General features: G+C 46.9%; 1 protein-coding gene across 1 annotated transcript in view; it reads right to left on the bottom strand.

The window, feature by feature from the left end:
- LRFN2 (leucine rich repeat and fibronectin type III domain containing 2) overlaps positions 1–13,462 on the bottom strand; it is a 181,056-nt gene that overhangs the window by 25,570 nt on the left and 142,024 nt on the right. Inside the window, exon 2 of the mRNA XM_053602568.1 lies at positions 11,932–13,356. Coding sequence (XP_053458543.1) covers positions 11,932–13,331 — 1,400 coding nt within the window. The 5' untranslated portion in view covers positions 13,332–13,356. The remainder of the gene's footprint in view (positions 1–11,931; positions 13,357–13,462) is intronic.

Genomic DNA, 13,462 nt, shown 5'->3' with positions numbered 1-13,462 from the left:
TGTACCATTCTTCCTGCTTACGCCCCCACACAGACCTCAGAGACTCTGAAGATGATGGGCATTAATTTGACTTTTCATTCTGAACTCTTCTGTCACCCACAGGGTGCCCACTCCTGTCACACTCGCACATGCCAGACCAGGGGCTTAATTGGTAAGAACTAAGACATTCCTTACTGCTTGCTCTGTCTCAGTATCTCCAGAGATGAGAAAGCAGCACTCACAATGAGGCTCCCCTCAGCTCCCTTCCCAGGCTGGCCGCAGCTACAAACTGGCCCCTGGTTCTTGTGATTGCGTGGGCAGGTGCCAAGAAATGTTACCGACGGTGTTGCTTTCACCCATGCGGCTCTGGCAGTTGTAAGCCTCTCTAATGTCCACTCGCCTCTTCTAAATTCCCAGCAGACCCTAATTGTATTTGGTGGGGAGGCGGTGTGCCTGAGAAGATAATTGCCCTCTTCAGCCTCCAACGTGGACTGGGAAAAATCCAGTGAGGTATCAGCTAAAGTCAGTGGATAGGACTTCCAGGGGTTCTGTAAAGGGGCTGAAAAGGTTGGTTCCTGTCTCAATCTGGGTTTTCAGGAAGCAGACCCTGAGACAATGATTTGGATATCAGTAGTTTTATTTGGGAGGTGGGCTCAAGAAGTTCTAGTAAGGATGTGGGGAAGGAATTTAACAAGAGGTATTTTGCTAAGCAAATGACCACTGTGTAGTCGGGCCTCAGTCCTGCTGAGAGCCTCTGGAGATAGCATAGGACATGCCTCAGTGTGGTCCCCGTCCTCCTTTCCCTGTGGGTGAGGAAGCTGGGATATTGATCCTCCATTCTGTTAAAGGCTGAGGGGTGGAGAGCACCATCAGTCGTAGGAGCAGTGAACCCCTGTGAAGGGCAGTGCAGATGGCCTGCTCAGTCCCTCACGTTCTTGGAGCTCCCGGCATAGCAGCCCTCAACTGTCTCCCTCTGGAGTGCTGTGACAGAATGACAGAAACAAGCTCAAATTTGGAAACCCCATTGTAGTCAGATCTTGACTACCAAAAGCACTTCATGCTTTACAAAATGTTCTTTTTTCAGGCTTGTCATCTCCTACCAGTTTCACAACAACCTTGGGAGGTAGCCAGGATAGTTATTTACATGTATTATCTCCATTCAGCAGATGAGAAGCCTGAGGCTCGGATCAGGAAAGAGAAGGGAGATAACAAGAGCCTGCGTCTGGGGCCCCTGATCCCATCTTCTTTGTATTAATCACTCAGACTTAGTGAGGGGTAACAAGAATGGCTCCAGCAACTACAATTGTAGGTGTGTTTTGTTTCTAAAGCATTTTCACATGTGTTATCTCTTTGGTGATAACCCCATAGAGAAGAGATTTTTCTTCTACTGTTCCAGATGAAGCAAAGGCTCAGAGAGGAGAGATGAGCAGTGCATGGCAAAGCTGGCCTTGAACACAGGTCTCCTGGCTTCTTCCCACACTTGAAGTTTCGAACCACACCCTTAACTGGATTTACATCTCTGCCTCCCAGGGCTTCCCAGACTCCTGAGGTCACTGGGCACAGTGGCATGATGGTAAATACGCATCAGAATCACTGGGGTGAGCTTTCAATACACTCATGTCCAGGCACCAGCCCAAGCGGACTCAGATCTTTCTCTTTGTAGGGCAGATACAACTCCTCAAGGAAGCCTGCCCCATCCCCGGTTCATTATGAAGCTGAAAAGAACTGGGTCCTGTGACCATGCTTGGGAAAGTCCAGTTGTCAGATGAGGCTATTCTGATGACCACCACCACCGACCCGTCCCCAGGTCCCAGACACTCCCCTTGACCCACCTCCTCCCTCTGAACACCTTCTTTGGTGTTTTTCTGATATGAGATAGACAATATCCTCACCTCCACCTCCAAACTAACCAAACGTGTATAAAATAAACAGAGGGATGGTTCTCTGATTTTCTTTTCCTGGAGAGGGTAAAAGCCTCATTTCAGAAGAGAGGAAAATGGACCCATGCTATAATCTTTTTGCTCCTGCTAATTATTTCTATTCTATCTTACAGCCAGAACTTTTGGAAAATGAGAAGGGAATGACATGTGGGGACATTAATCACCTCTGAACAGATGCCCTGAAGGTTTTTGAATCAGAGAAGTGTCACCTTCTTGAGCAGAGTGAGAGGTGCAGGATGAGAAGCTAGGGATATGATTTGAGATACTCTTAGAAGGTGCCCTGACAAATACCTCCCCAATGCGCAAGCCTGTTGTGGATTTAAAAACTCTACCATTAGAGATTTACTTCTTTGGGTCTTTTAGAGCTCCCAGTTGAACTGCACATATTTCTTAATTCTTTAAAACCTTATCAAAATCATTTTCCAGGTTTATGGCTCTCTAGGTTTTGAAAAATGGAGACACAAGAGGCAGCCTAGGGAACAGGGACATGATGAGGGGTCCAAGAAGGGAAAGTGAGCAGGCTCCTAAAAACAACAAATACTTGTGGGTACATGTATCTCTACTGCATATTTGACTATGAAGGATGGTCTTTCAAATACATGATTTCATTCCTTCCTCACCACCATACTATGAAATATGCAAAAAGGAATCTCTGTTCCCATTTTACAGATGAGAAAATAAAGACGGAGAGCAGTGGAGTGATTTGTCCATTCTCCCAGGACTAGTAAATGATGGAGCTGAGATGTGAACCCAAGTTGTGGAAATGCTAGCTGCCTTCCTATCTTCTGTATATTACTAGGGGTACATTGTGCCTAGTTTTAAAAAAGAAATCTCCATTTATCAGCCTCCATTGCAGAAATGTGTGGCCAATGAAATGTCAGCAAAAATTATTGGATGGGGCTTCTGAGAAACCTCCCGCTTTGTCTTTTTGCCCTCTTCTTTTCATCTTACCTAGGAGATGTGATGGCTGGAACTCCAACAACCATTTTCTACTATGAGGTAACCTTAAAGACAGAAACTGTGTGCTGAGGACAGGAGGGCAGAAAGGTAGACGGATCTGGGCTTCTGATGACCATCCTGCCCAGAAAACCAGATCTAAACTGTCTTCCCTGGAACTTCTTTTACATGAGGGAGCTGTAGATCCTTATGACTTTACATCATTAGGTTGAGTTTTCTGTTCATATTAATTGCCACCCCAAACTTCTAACTCCAGATTCATTTTTCTTTGTGATGCCTCTAGTAATTTTGTTATTTCACAGTGGCTCACCTGGTGAGGTGTGGAACCCAGAAATCTCTAGCTTGTGCATATTTCCTGCTGGCTGGGCACAGGTGGCTAAGAGGAATAAAGGTTCTCCCTGGCACCTCTGTTGCCTGCTTGTTCCAACACTGCCAGAACTTAGATGTGTGAGACTGAGTGTCAACTAAAGTTAACAGAGAAAATCCCCATGGACTCCCAGCACGTTACTCCAAACTTCCCAGAAAAAGAAGTTACAGTTGGTGCTCCACACCCTGAGTTTCAGCTTTAATGAAAGTTCCTTGAGGCCCTAGTGGGATAGGCCCCACAGCATGACAGATGGCGTGGGGAGAAGGGCACTGGGTAGGGAGACTACAGTTCTTAGTCTTTGGGAAACTTTGGGGAAATTGCAACTAGGTTGAGACTTGTTTTACCACCCATAAAGTGGGCATAATATCGTTTGTCCCTTCCATCCACACTTGTAGATATCATTTTTCAGTAGTTTAAACAAGCTGAAAAAAAATAGAAAAATATAAAATCCAAGGAAGGCTGATCATGATTTTGGCTCTGACCAAGGAGTTGCTTTTCCTCCCCATCTGCCCTAATGTCCTTCCTTATGTTCTTCTCTTCCTCTGCCTGTGAGGGCTTATCCTGGTCTTTGAGGAGAGTCTAGATCAGGCGTCCTCAAACTTTTTAAACAGAGGGCCAGTTCACTGTGCCTCAGACCGTTGGAGGGCTAGACTATAGTTAAAAAAAAAAAACAACAAAACTATGAACAAATTCCTATGCACAATGCACATATCTTATTTTGAAGTAAAAAAACAAAATGGGAACAAATACAATCACACTGCCCCATGTGGCCCGTGGGCCGCAGTTTGAGGACCCCTGGTCTAGATTGGGGAAGCAGGTCACTCAAAAAACCTTTACCTGCATAGGTGGCAGGCCTTGTCCCTGGCATAACCTCTCCTCCTTTAGAGAACACCTGTCTCTAGTAGCTTCTCCCTGCAGCCTCAGATCCTGAGATGCCAGGTTCATCGTTAAATTTTCCTCCACCTCACAGTAGAGATGGTTGTATTTTCATGAGGAAGGGGCACAGGTCCACTGAGGTGTTGACTGATGAGTTCCCTGATGGACTGGAAATTAGCTGAATCTTCCCTCTTGTCTTTTTCCCAGGTGGGAGACAGAGCAGCAGTAAGATGCACCTCCCACCCCAGCCCTGCAAAACTCAGTAGGGAGGTCCAGTTTCCTCTGGGTGAGGGTTATGTCAGCATGGAGTGGGGAGCCTGCAGATAGGGCTGGGGGAGGTGGTCCCTCTCCTCACGTCCCCTGCTTTCCTATTGGGAGGGGGGCAGTATAATCAGCATACAGGGCAAGGCCACATCCTGACAAATCCCTCTGTAGGAGCATGCTTGCTGTTCCCATGGCCCTCCTGGGGACCATTCCAACATCATGCCTGGTGACAGATGTTCCTGACAACTCTTACAGACAAATGTTTGTAAATGTCACTTGGGCTGATAATGACATGCAGGGCACTTAACTTCCCGTGTCACACCAGGGATGAGGCCAAGCTGGGATGGGCTGCTGCTCTCTCCAGGGGGATAGAGGAAGCCCCTTTCTTTCTGTCTTTGCTTTCCTTCCCCTTCCCCTGTTTACTCCTCTCCCCTCTGATGCTGTCACCACTAATGTCAGCCCCCTCCTTGAAAGCCAGGCTCTGGCCTTAAGGGATATGACTGCCAGCTTTCTCCAGCCATGTGGGAAAGAGGCCAGGCCCCACTTGCATAGTCTGTGTCCAGGATGTCCCAGTGTCTGCCTGCAGGGCTCAGCCACGTGTACTCAGGAAGGGCAAATACTCTGGGAGGCCAGCCAGAATGTTAGATAATGAGGAGCTTATTATCTGATAAAAGAGCAAGATACAACCTCACTTCATAGCCTAATTCAAATCCTTTTTGAGTTATCTATGATTTGGGATTCCCCACACCTCTGTCCCTCCTTCCTGATATATAGGCTAGAACCTGGTGTTTTCTTCCTTCCTTCCTTCCTTCCTTCCTTCCTTCCTTCCTTCCTTCCTTCCTTCCTTCCTTCCTTCCTTCCTTTCTTTCTTTCTTTTCTTTACTTTATTTCACAGAGTCTCACTATATCACCCTCAGTAGAGTGCTATGGCATCACAGCTCACAGCAACCTCCAACTCTTGGGTGTAAGCAATTCTCTTGCCTCAGCCTCCCAAGTAGCTGGGACTACAGGTGGCCGCCACAACACCCGGCTAAGAACCTGATGTTTTCAGATGCTTCTCACAGCTCCTCAGGGCTTCTGTGGGGCCTTAATGTGGATCAGTTGTGACCAGTCAATGATCTATGTCCAGGTCTGGCTAGAATCTCTGAGCCCCTGCTAAGGTTGTTTTCTCTGACCTCAGAGCCTGGAGTTCAAATGCCTATGAGATAAGGCACCCGACCCCTGGGAGGCAAGATGTTATAGTGGCCCCAACTGGTAAAAGCAAGTGGATTGAACCATGTTGTCTTAATCATAGGATTATGAAAATCTTAAGTGGACTCATAGACTATGCTGACTGGGATCATTTACATCAAATGTTTCTACTACTGCTTGAAAGTCAGGCTGCCTGCTCGGTATCCCTGGGATAGAGTCAGCCAGGTCTGTTGAACTATTTTAGTACAGGCCCCTGCCTACTTTGAGATAGCTCTTACTTATTCTGCTGTTGGGCAGTTTTGATGCTCATTTCCAATCGGTCCAGTTCACCAAGTGTTGACTCAATAGCCATTGTGGGCCAAGACTTACTAAGTGCAGGACCATGGAGATCAATACATGTGAATATCACATCCTGGACAGGAAGATAGATACAAAGCCAAATCATTTCACAGCCAGATGGAGAGCAATGAACGAGGTGCATAAAGCTATTGCTGTTGCGATTTTGTTCTTGTAATGGCCTGACGCCTTCTTCCACACTTGAGTGTGTGTGTGCGTTTTTCTCTCTCCACCCACAAATTCTATGAATAAGTTGAAGCAGCTATGACTTCTTCTCTAAGTCTTTTCATCTCCAAGGTAAACATCACCCATCTCACCTACACTCCCAAGGACCCCATTCTCATCTATTGATCTCTGGATACATTGTAGTTTGTAAGCCTGAGTACCAAGACTGTGTCCTCCTGGATTAAACCATCACAGGTATGCTTTGGCCAGCTTGACAGTCTCAGTAGAACTATAAACTCCTTTGACCTATACTTATATTAAGTATGGAGCACTATGGAGCACTATACTTATATTAAGACAACTAAAAACTTGAGGAGTCTTTCAGTAGCTCCATTGCTATGTGGGCTTGATGTCCTTAAGATCGACCACAACTCTGAGTCTATGTACACAAAATTCTAGTCAAGCCAGATTTTCCTCACCTTGAACTTGTGCATTTACAATTGATTCTTTGAACCAATGAAGATAAATAGGCAGACAGATAGATTGATTTGTGGACATGACAATTTGCCAAGCACATTTTCTACATGATAACCGAAATCAGTACAGAAATGGGGGCAGATGTTGAGGCAGAAGCCAAGGTTTTCTAGCTTGTTTATTTCAATTTATTAATTAATCCAGTTATTTGGTCAGTTACTAGTCCACTTCATCAATTCACATTTCTCCATTTTGTCTCTAGGACAGCAGGAGGGTTTGTCAAGTGTCCTACATGTGTAAAATTATGACGCTATCTGTTTATGGTAGTGACTCACAGCCAGCGGAAACTCTTAGGGCATTTTCCAAGTGCATCTATTACCCCAGAGATGTTGGTCCATTTTCCCCACGGAGTTGGAAAGCGGGGTCTAGTAGAGAATCACTGTGCAAGGGGGGGATGTCCTTCAGGAGTGTTGCCCTTGTGAAGGACAAGGAGACAGATAAAAACGTTGATAACTACTGGTCTACAACCTCTTCTAAAGACATGGCTTGATAACTTGGCAGGATTTGCTCTTACGGAGCCTATGTTGGGTTAGATTCTTTTCCAAGAGCTCATCGCCATCAATGTTGAGAAAGTCCCTCTAGAATTTTATACGGATTCCATGTCTGGCCTAGCACACTAATCTTTATGGAGTTTATTCTTTGAAAAGCAGAATATTTTCCCTTGTCTTTCTGTCTATACTATCTCAGGATCATCACCAAAGGCTTGCAAACCTCAACTACCTATTTATTTAGTCCTTACTGATCCATGTGTGACCCATTGGGGTCTAGGGACCAGAACTCATATATGGTACTAGGATGCACATCTGCCGGGCTCCATCATCCCGTGGGATTGGTCTTATCCTTCCCAGGTTGAGTCTGGGAAGGATATAAACTGCCAGGATTCGGATTCTGTCTCTGCTACTCAGCCACTATGTAACACCTTGGCAAGTTTCTTTCTTTTTTAAAAAATAAATGTATTTATTTATTTATTTTTGAGACAGAGTTTCACTCTGTCACCCTGGGTAGAGTGCTGTGGCATTATTGTTGTTGCTCACGTCAACCTTAAACTCTTGAGCTCAAGCAATCCTCTTGCCTCAGCCTCCTGAGAAGCTGGGTTACAGGTGACTACCACAATGCCCGGATATTTTTTCTATCTTAGTAGAGATGGAGTCTCACTCTTGCTCAGGCTGGTCTCAAACTCCAGAGCTCAAGCAGGAGTGAGCCACTGCACCCAGCCACAAGTTTCTTATATGTAATGAAGAATGATGGTTTTTTCTTCTTAGCAAAGTATCTCAGGAATGGAGAAAAAAATAAATCCAATGTACTCAGTACTACTGTGAAACCAATTTAGAATCACTCACACTTGCATATGAAGAATGAAACACAACTATAGCCTAGGATGAAGGAGGGAAAAGGAGGGTGAGGGGAGGGGAGGGGCGTGAGTCGATAGAGGGAGGGTTAGGAGGGGGACCACACCTGTGGAGCACATTGCAAGTACAAGTTGGATCTATCGAGTGTAGAACACAAATGTCTTAATGCTGTAATGGGGTAAATGAGGTGAAAGCTATGTTGATTAGTAGGATGTAAGCACTCCAATTTGTGCAAATAATCAACACATCAAATCCCATAATGGCGTAAATGTATTTATGATCTATGTACAAATGACTTAATTAAAAAAAGAAGAATGATAGTTTTTACTTCTCTGGCTTTTGTGAGAGCTAAACCAGTTAGTATGCGTGAAACCCTTGGATGGTGGTCAGCACAGGTCATTCCTCAGGGCAGGCTTGTGCCATCGTCAGTCCTGCTGCTGCTGCGGGGTCCCGGCTGGGAAGGTGGAGGAGAGTTAGAAACTGCCAGGTTGCCTCTTCTCTAACTCTCATCACACCTCTTTCCAAACCAGGACTTTTTCTTCTTGCCATGAATGTAACTGAACGGCCCTTCCGGGCCACCTTTTGCTCTCTCTGTCCTGTGTGTGCTGTCTTCAATGTCTGTCTTATCTGTCTTCAGATCGTCGTCTGTACACCCGCCTGTTGAAACCCCAGCACAGCACAGAGCCACTGTGCCTGCTGGTGTCTCTTCTTTCTGATGGGCAACTTGTTTTCTAAAACTCCAGGGTCTTTCTTAGAGTTCCCTCTATTTCTCTCAAGACATATTCCCTTTTAAAACAATGGGCGGTATGACCACAGCAGTGGAGATGGGGCACTGAAGCCACAGATCTGGGTGTGATCTAGGCTGAGAGTTTCTTAGCAAAAGGAATTCTCCTGGCCCTTTATACCTCTTGGTATGTCAAGAAGGATTAAATGAGATTCTGCCTGTGAAACACACAGTGGGCTTGCCAGAAGGTTGGCTAGTGATTGCTGTTACTATTAACCGGCTACAGACGCGTGCTTATCTTTCTCCGTAAAATTTTGGAAATTTGTCTTCTTAAAACAAAGATTGAATTTCCTATCTATTCTTCCTCTTCTGTTTCCTTCCCTAGGATGGTGGCCGAGATGATGGTCTTACTTTATATATTATTTACCCTAACTGCTACCGATGATGATAATCCTCATACCTTGAGGGCTTGCTATGCACCCACTTATGCAGCATCAGAGCTAGCCCTAAGAGGACGTCACCATTGTTAGTTAATTTTTTTTCCTGAGGTTTCTGATGCTGCTATTTTATTTATGTCATATTTGTAAATCTAGTGTCTCTAGATTCTCCATCACCGAATAAAAGCAGTTTCAGTTCCCGCCTTGACTGGCTGCCAGGGCACACCCCGAGCCCTCCCTGCCTCTCCCAAAGTGGTGCCACGTTGGTGACTTTAGCCTGTTGCCTCTGTGACGTCAGCATCCCCTCTCCCCTCTCACACCTTGCATTTTTTTATGCCTCACGTCTGTGCAAGCCTCAGAGCTCGTAGCTTTTCACCTTTCTACTTTTTATCAAAGTCAAGACCACATAATAAATTCACAAGTGAAGAAATATACTTATTTTCAAAAGGTCAACCTCACAAGTTATCAAAGAAATGCAAATTAAAACAAATGCCATTTTTCACCTCTAGAATTGGCAAAGATGAAAGTAATTATATATTCAGTGGTCAGAATGGGCACTTCTGCTAGTGAGAGGGTAAATATTTATACATAATGTATAAAGATCAGAATCTACCTGTAAACCAGTAATCCACCTGCCAGGAAAATATGCTAAAGAAGTCACTGAAGTTCCACAAATATATTTATGTACAAAAATACCCGGCATTGTTACTTTTAATATTGAAAAATGGGAAACAGCATGTATGTCCAACCATAGAAGATTGGTTATATAATTATGGTATGGCTAAATAAAAAATATTTTAATACCATGGGAACTAAGCCAGCTATAATATTGAATGGAAAGAATTAAGATACAAAAGTATGTAATAAATCAATCTATTTTATCATTTTAAAATTGATATAAAACTGAGAGGCCTTCAAATGCCTCTGATTAACTTTGGATGTGGGATTACAGGTGATTTTTATTTCCTTCTTTATAATTTTCTCTACTTTCCAAATTTTCTCAAAGACTATGATTTTTATAATGAGAAAAAATACCTTGATGTTTAATTATTTAATTGTATCTACGTATTTCTATGTATGTGCATATATGCATGTGTTGGAGTTCCAATACTTCTTCCTCTCCATCCTGAGATGGACGGTGCTATGCAGACAAGCCAGCAGCTGCTGGGTAATGGAGATCCCCAGCTCCACTGCAGCGTCCATGGCAAAGTCACCCTCTGTCACACTGACCCTGTTCCTCCTGATGTGCCCTTTCCCCCACAGTTTCCCAGCCAGAGACTCTTCAACTCAGAAAGTCAGAGCTGGAGGAAACCTCAGCAATTGACCAAGTGTTCTTGCCATCTTTTGCACTACTGACCCTCTGGCTATCTGGTGAAGCCTATGGGAATCCTTTCTTAGAACAATTATTTTATGTGCACGAAATAAAACACACAGGAATTGGGCATTCCTTGAGCAGTAAAATTCTAGGCCATCCCCCTTCATATAAACTGGGGTTGGGTGAGAAGGGAACTCATCTGTGGCCACCACCCTGGTCCCCTGGGTGCTATCACTCTGTGATCTTCCTTCCTCCAAGTGACTCATGCAATTCTACTGAAGCTTTCCACTCTTAACCTCTCTTGCTACCAGAGCTAGGAAGTGATCCTTGATTTTCACAGAAACTTCACTTCTAGATAGAGACTGAGGTCTAGGAAAGTCAGCGTGGGTGGGCAGGATGACCTTACCTCTAAGACCCGAACTGATCTGACGCCATCAGAGTTCCATTGGGAAAGAGATGCTCTTCTCTATTTAGAGCTCTAAGTGGGCTCTAAGGCTGGTTGGAGGCCCAAACTAGGCAGAGGTCTCCCAGAGGAAAGATACTGCCTGAGGTAAAGCCAACTCAGAGGAAGGTAAAACTTAGGGGAGGCAAGAAATGGGGAGATATAGGATGTTTGTAGGGGTCTTTGATCCAGCTAAGCCTGGAGCAGATTCCTGACTTCAAATGACACGAGACAACACACTTCCCCTCCCTTTTTCTTCCTCCCTCCCTCCCTCCCTCAGTCCATGTCACTCTGTGACCCCCTTCCTCCCTCTAAGTGACTCATGAAATTCTACTGAAGCTTTCCACTCTTAACCTCTCTTGCTAGCAGAGCTAGGAAGTGATCCCTTGAATTTCACCCTCTTTCCTTCTTTCCTTCCTTCCTTCCTTCCTCCCTTTTCTCTCTCTCTCTCTCTCATTTTGTTTTGGTTAAAGCCAATTTGAGTCAATTATCTATGAACACGTGCCCTAACTAAGTCAGGTATGAATTATCCCCATTTCACAGATGAAGAAACTGAGGCAGGCCAGGAGAATTAAATGACAGCAAGTGGCGGAGAATTAAATGACTAGCAAGTGGCAAAGCTATGACTTGAATCCTACTCTTTCTGACCTGAAAGTCAATTAACCACAACTGCAGATGAGTCCAGGTGAAGGCCAAATGCATTGCTCCTCAGAGGAGATAGGTCTCTTGGCCAGGAGGTCTATTCTTTGTTCTTACATGAGAACTGGGCTCGAAATAGAAAATTAAGTGACCATCCACCACAGCCAGCCACCAGGGAGGCATTTTGCTACTACACACATAGCCCTACAGGCTGCCCTGTGTGGGTTCTTTTCTTTTTGACCTGTGGGTGATGTTCTTTCTATCTCGTCTGACCTGCACGAATGGCTCAGTTTGCCCGGGGATCTTCACAGGCACCTTTGGGGAAGGGGAGCATGGCTAGGAACAGGTCCCAAACCTCCCTGTCACCCGCCCCTTCCCCAGCCGGAGCTCCGCCTCGGCCACCATGGCCGGCTCACCTGTAAATCAGCACCTCATCATCAGAGCAATTGTACTGTAGCTGGTACATCTTCACCCGGGGCGCTGACTTGCTGACCGACCACTTGACCAGAGCTGAAGTGGTGGTCACGTCAGACACAAGTACAGCCCGTTCAGGGGGGCTTTTGGGAGGCTCCCCGCCCCCACTGCCTCCACCTCCCCGGCTGGTCTTGCTGGAACCCGTGATGTCTGAGAGGCGGGACTTGGGGGGTGCGGCGCGGCTGGTGCTGTTGCTGAGGTGTGGCAGCTGGACGATGGAGACCTCCACCGTGGCCGTGGCCTCTCCAGCAGCGTTGGCAGCAATGCAAGTGAAGGCACCACTGTCCTGAGATGTGGTAATGAGGATGTCCAGGGTGCCATTGTCATAGACAGCGGTCCTAGAGGAGTTCCCCACCAGGCGGTCATCAGGGGCTACCCAGTGGATAAGGGGGCTGGGGTCTCCAATGGCTTTGCACTTGAGCGTGGCCGCCTGGCCCTCCAGAACCAGCAGCTTGTGTGTGTGCTGGGTGATGAGAGGTGGCTCACACACAAACTCCTCCTCACGCACGTGCCAGAAGTAGCGACCCTTGAGGCCCCCAGGGGAGCCACAGGTTTCCAGGTCATCATCCCTCTCAAGCCTCCGCAGCCAAAGAAGCTCACAATTACAGTGCAGAGGGTTCCCCCCAAAACTAAAGGACAAGGGTGGGGCAAAAGGCGTGGCAGTCAGAGCAGAAGCCTGGGAGCGGGCAAAGATGGGGTCTGGGGGCAACTTCTGCAACCGGTTAGAGGTGAGGTCCAGGCGAGCCAGTTTCTGCAGGTCAGCAAAGGTGCCCTCGGCGATGTGGTCCAGCAGGTTATGGTCCAGGCTCAGCTGGTGGAGGTTGACCATACGCCTCACGGAGTCCCAGGGCAGGCCATGGAGGTTGTTGTAGGAGAGGTCCAGGTCCTCCAGTGTCAGCAGGAAGTCCTCGAAGGCCTCGTCTGCGATGCCACCCAGCTGGTTGTTGTTCACGATGAGGTGCTGCAGGTTGACCAGGCCCCGGAGGGTGTCCTCCCCGAGGCTGGGCAGCCGGTTGCTGTCGAGGTGCAGGGAGCGCAGGCTCTCGAGGTCCAGGAAGGAGAAGGGCTGGATGTGGCTGATGGTGTTCCTGGACAGGGTCAGGTCCACCAGCCCTGTCATGTTGGCAAAGTCCTGGCGGCTGATGTGGATGATGAAGTTGCCGCCCAGGCGCAGCTCCACTGTGCGCCTGTCAATGTCGGGGGGCACGAAGAGCAGCCCCTTGGAGGGACACAGGGTCCCCAGTGACTCAGACAGGTTCTGGCAGACACAGTACTTGGGGCAGGCGTCGACCACGGCAAACGCCATGCCAAACGCCAGCAGGCCTCCAAGCAGGGTCTCCATGGTCTGGTCACTCAGGCCGTGGTGCCTGGAAAGGAGGGACACAGGTCAGGGTCAGAAGGAGACTTCCTGAAGCCCTCACCCAGGGCTTCCTCCCTCACACTAACCCCTTACCTTGGGGAATGGCAGAGAAT

The sequence above is a fragment of the Nycticebus coucang genome, chromosome 9 (assembly GCF_027406575.1).
Source record: "Nycticebus coucang isolate mNycCou1 chromosome 9, mNycCou1.pri, whole genome shotgun sequence".
Classification (NCBI taxonomy): domain Eukaryota; kingdom Metazoa; phylum Chordata; class Mammalia; order Primates; family Lorisidae; genus Nycticebus; species Nycticebus coucang.
This window is presented reverse-complemented; position numbering and strand designations above follow the sequence as displayed.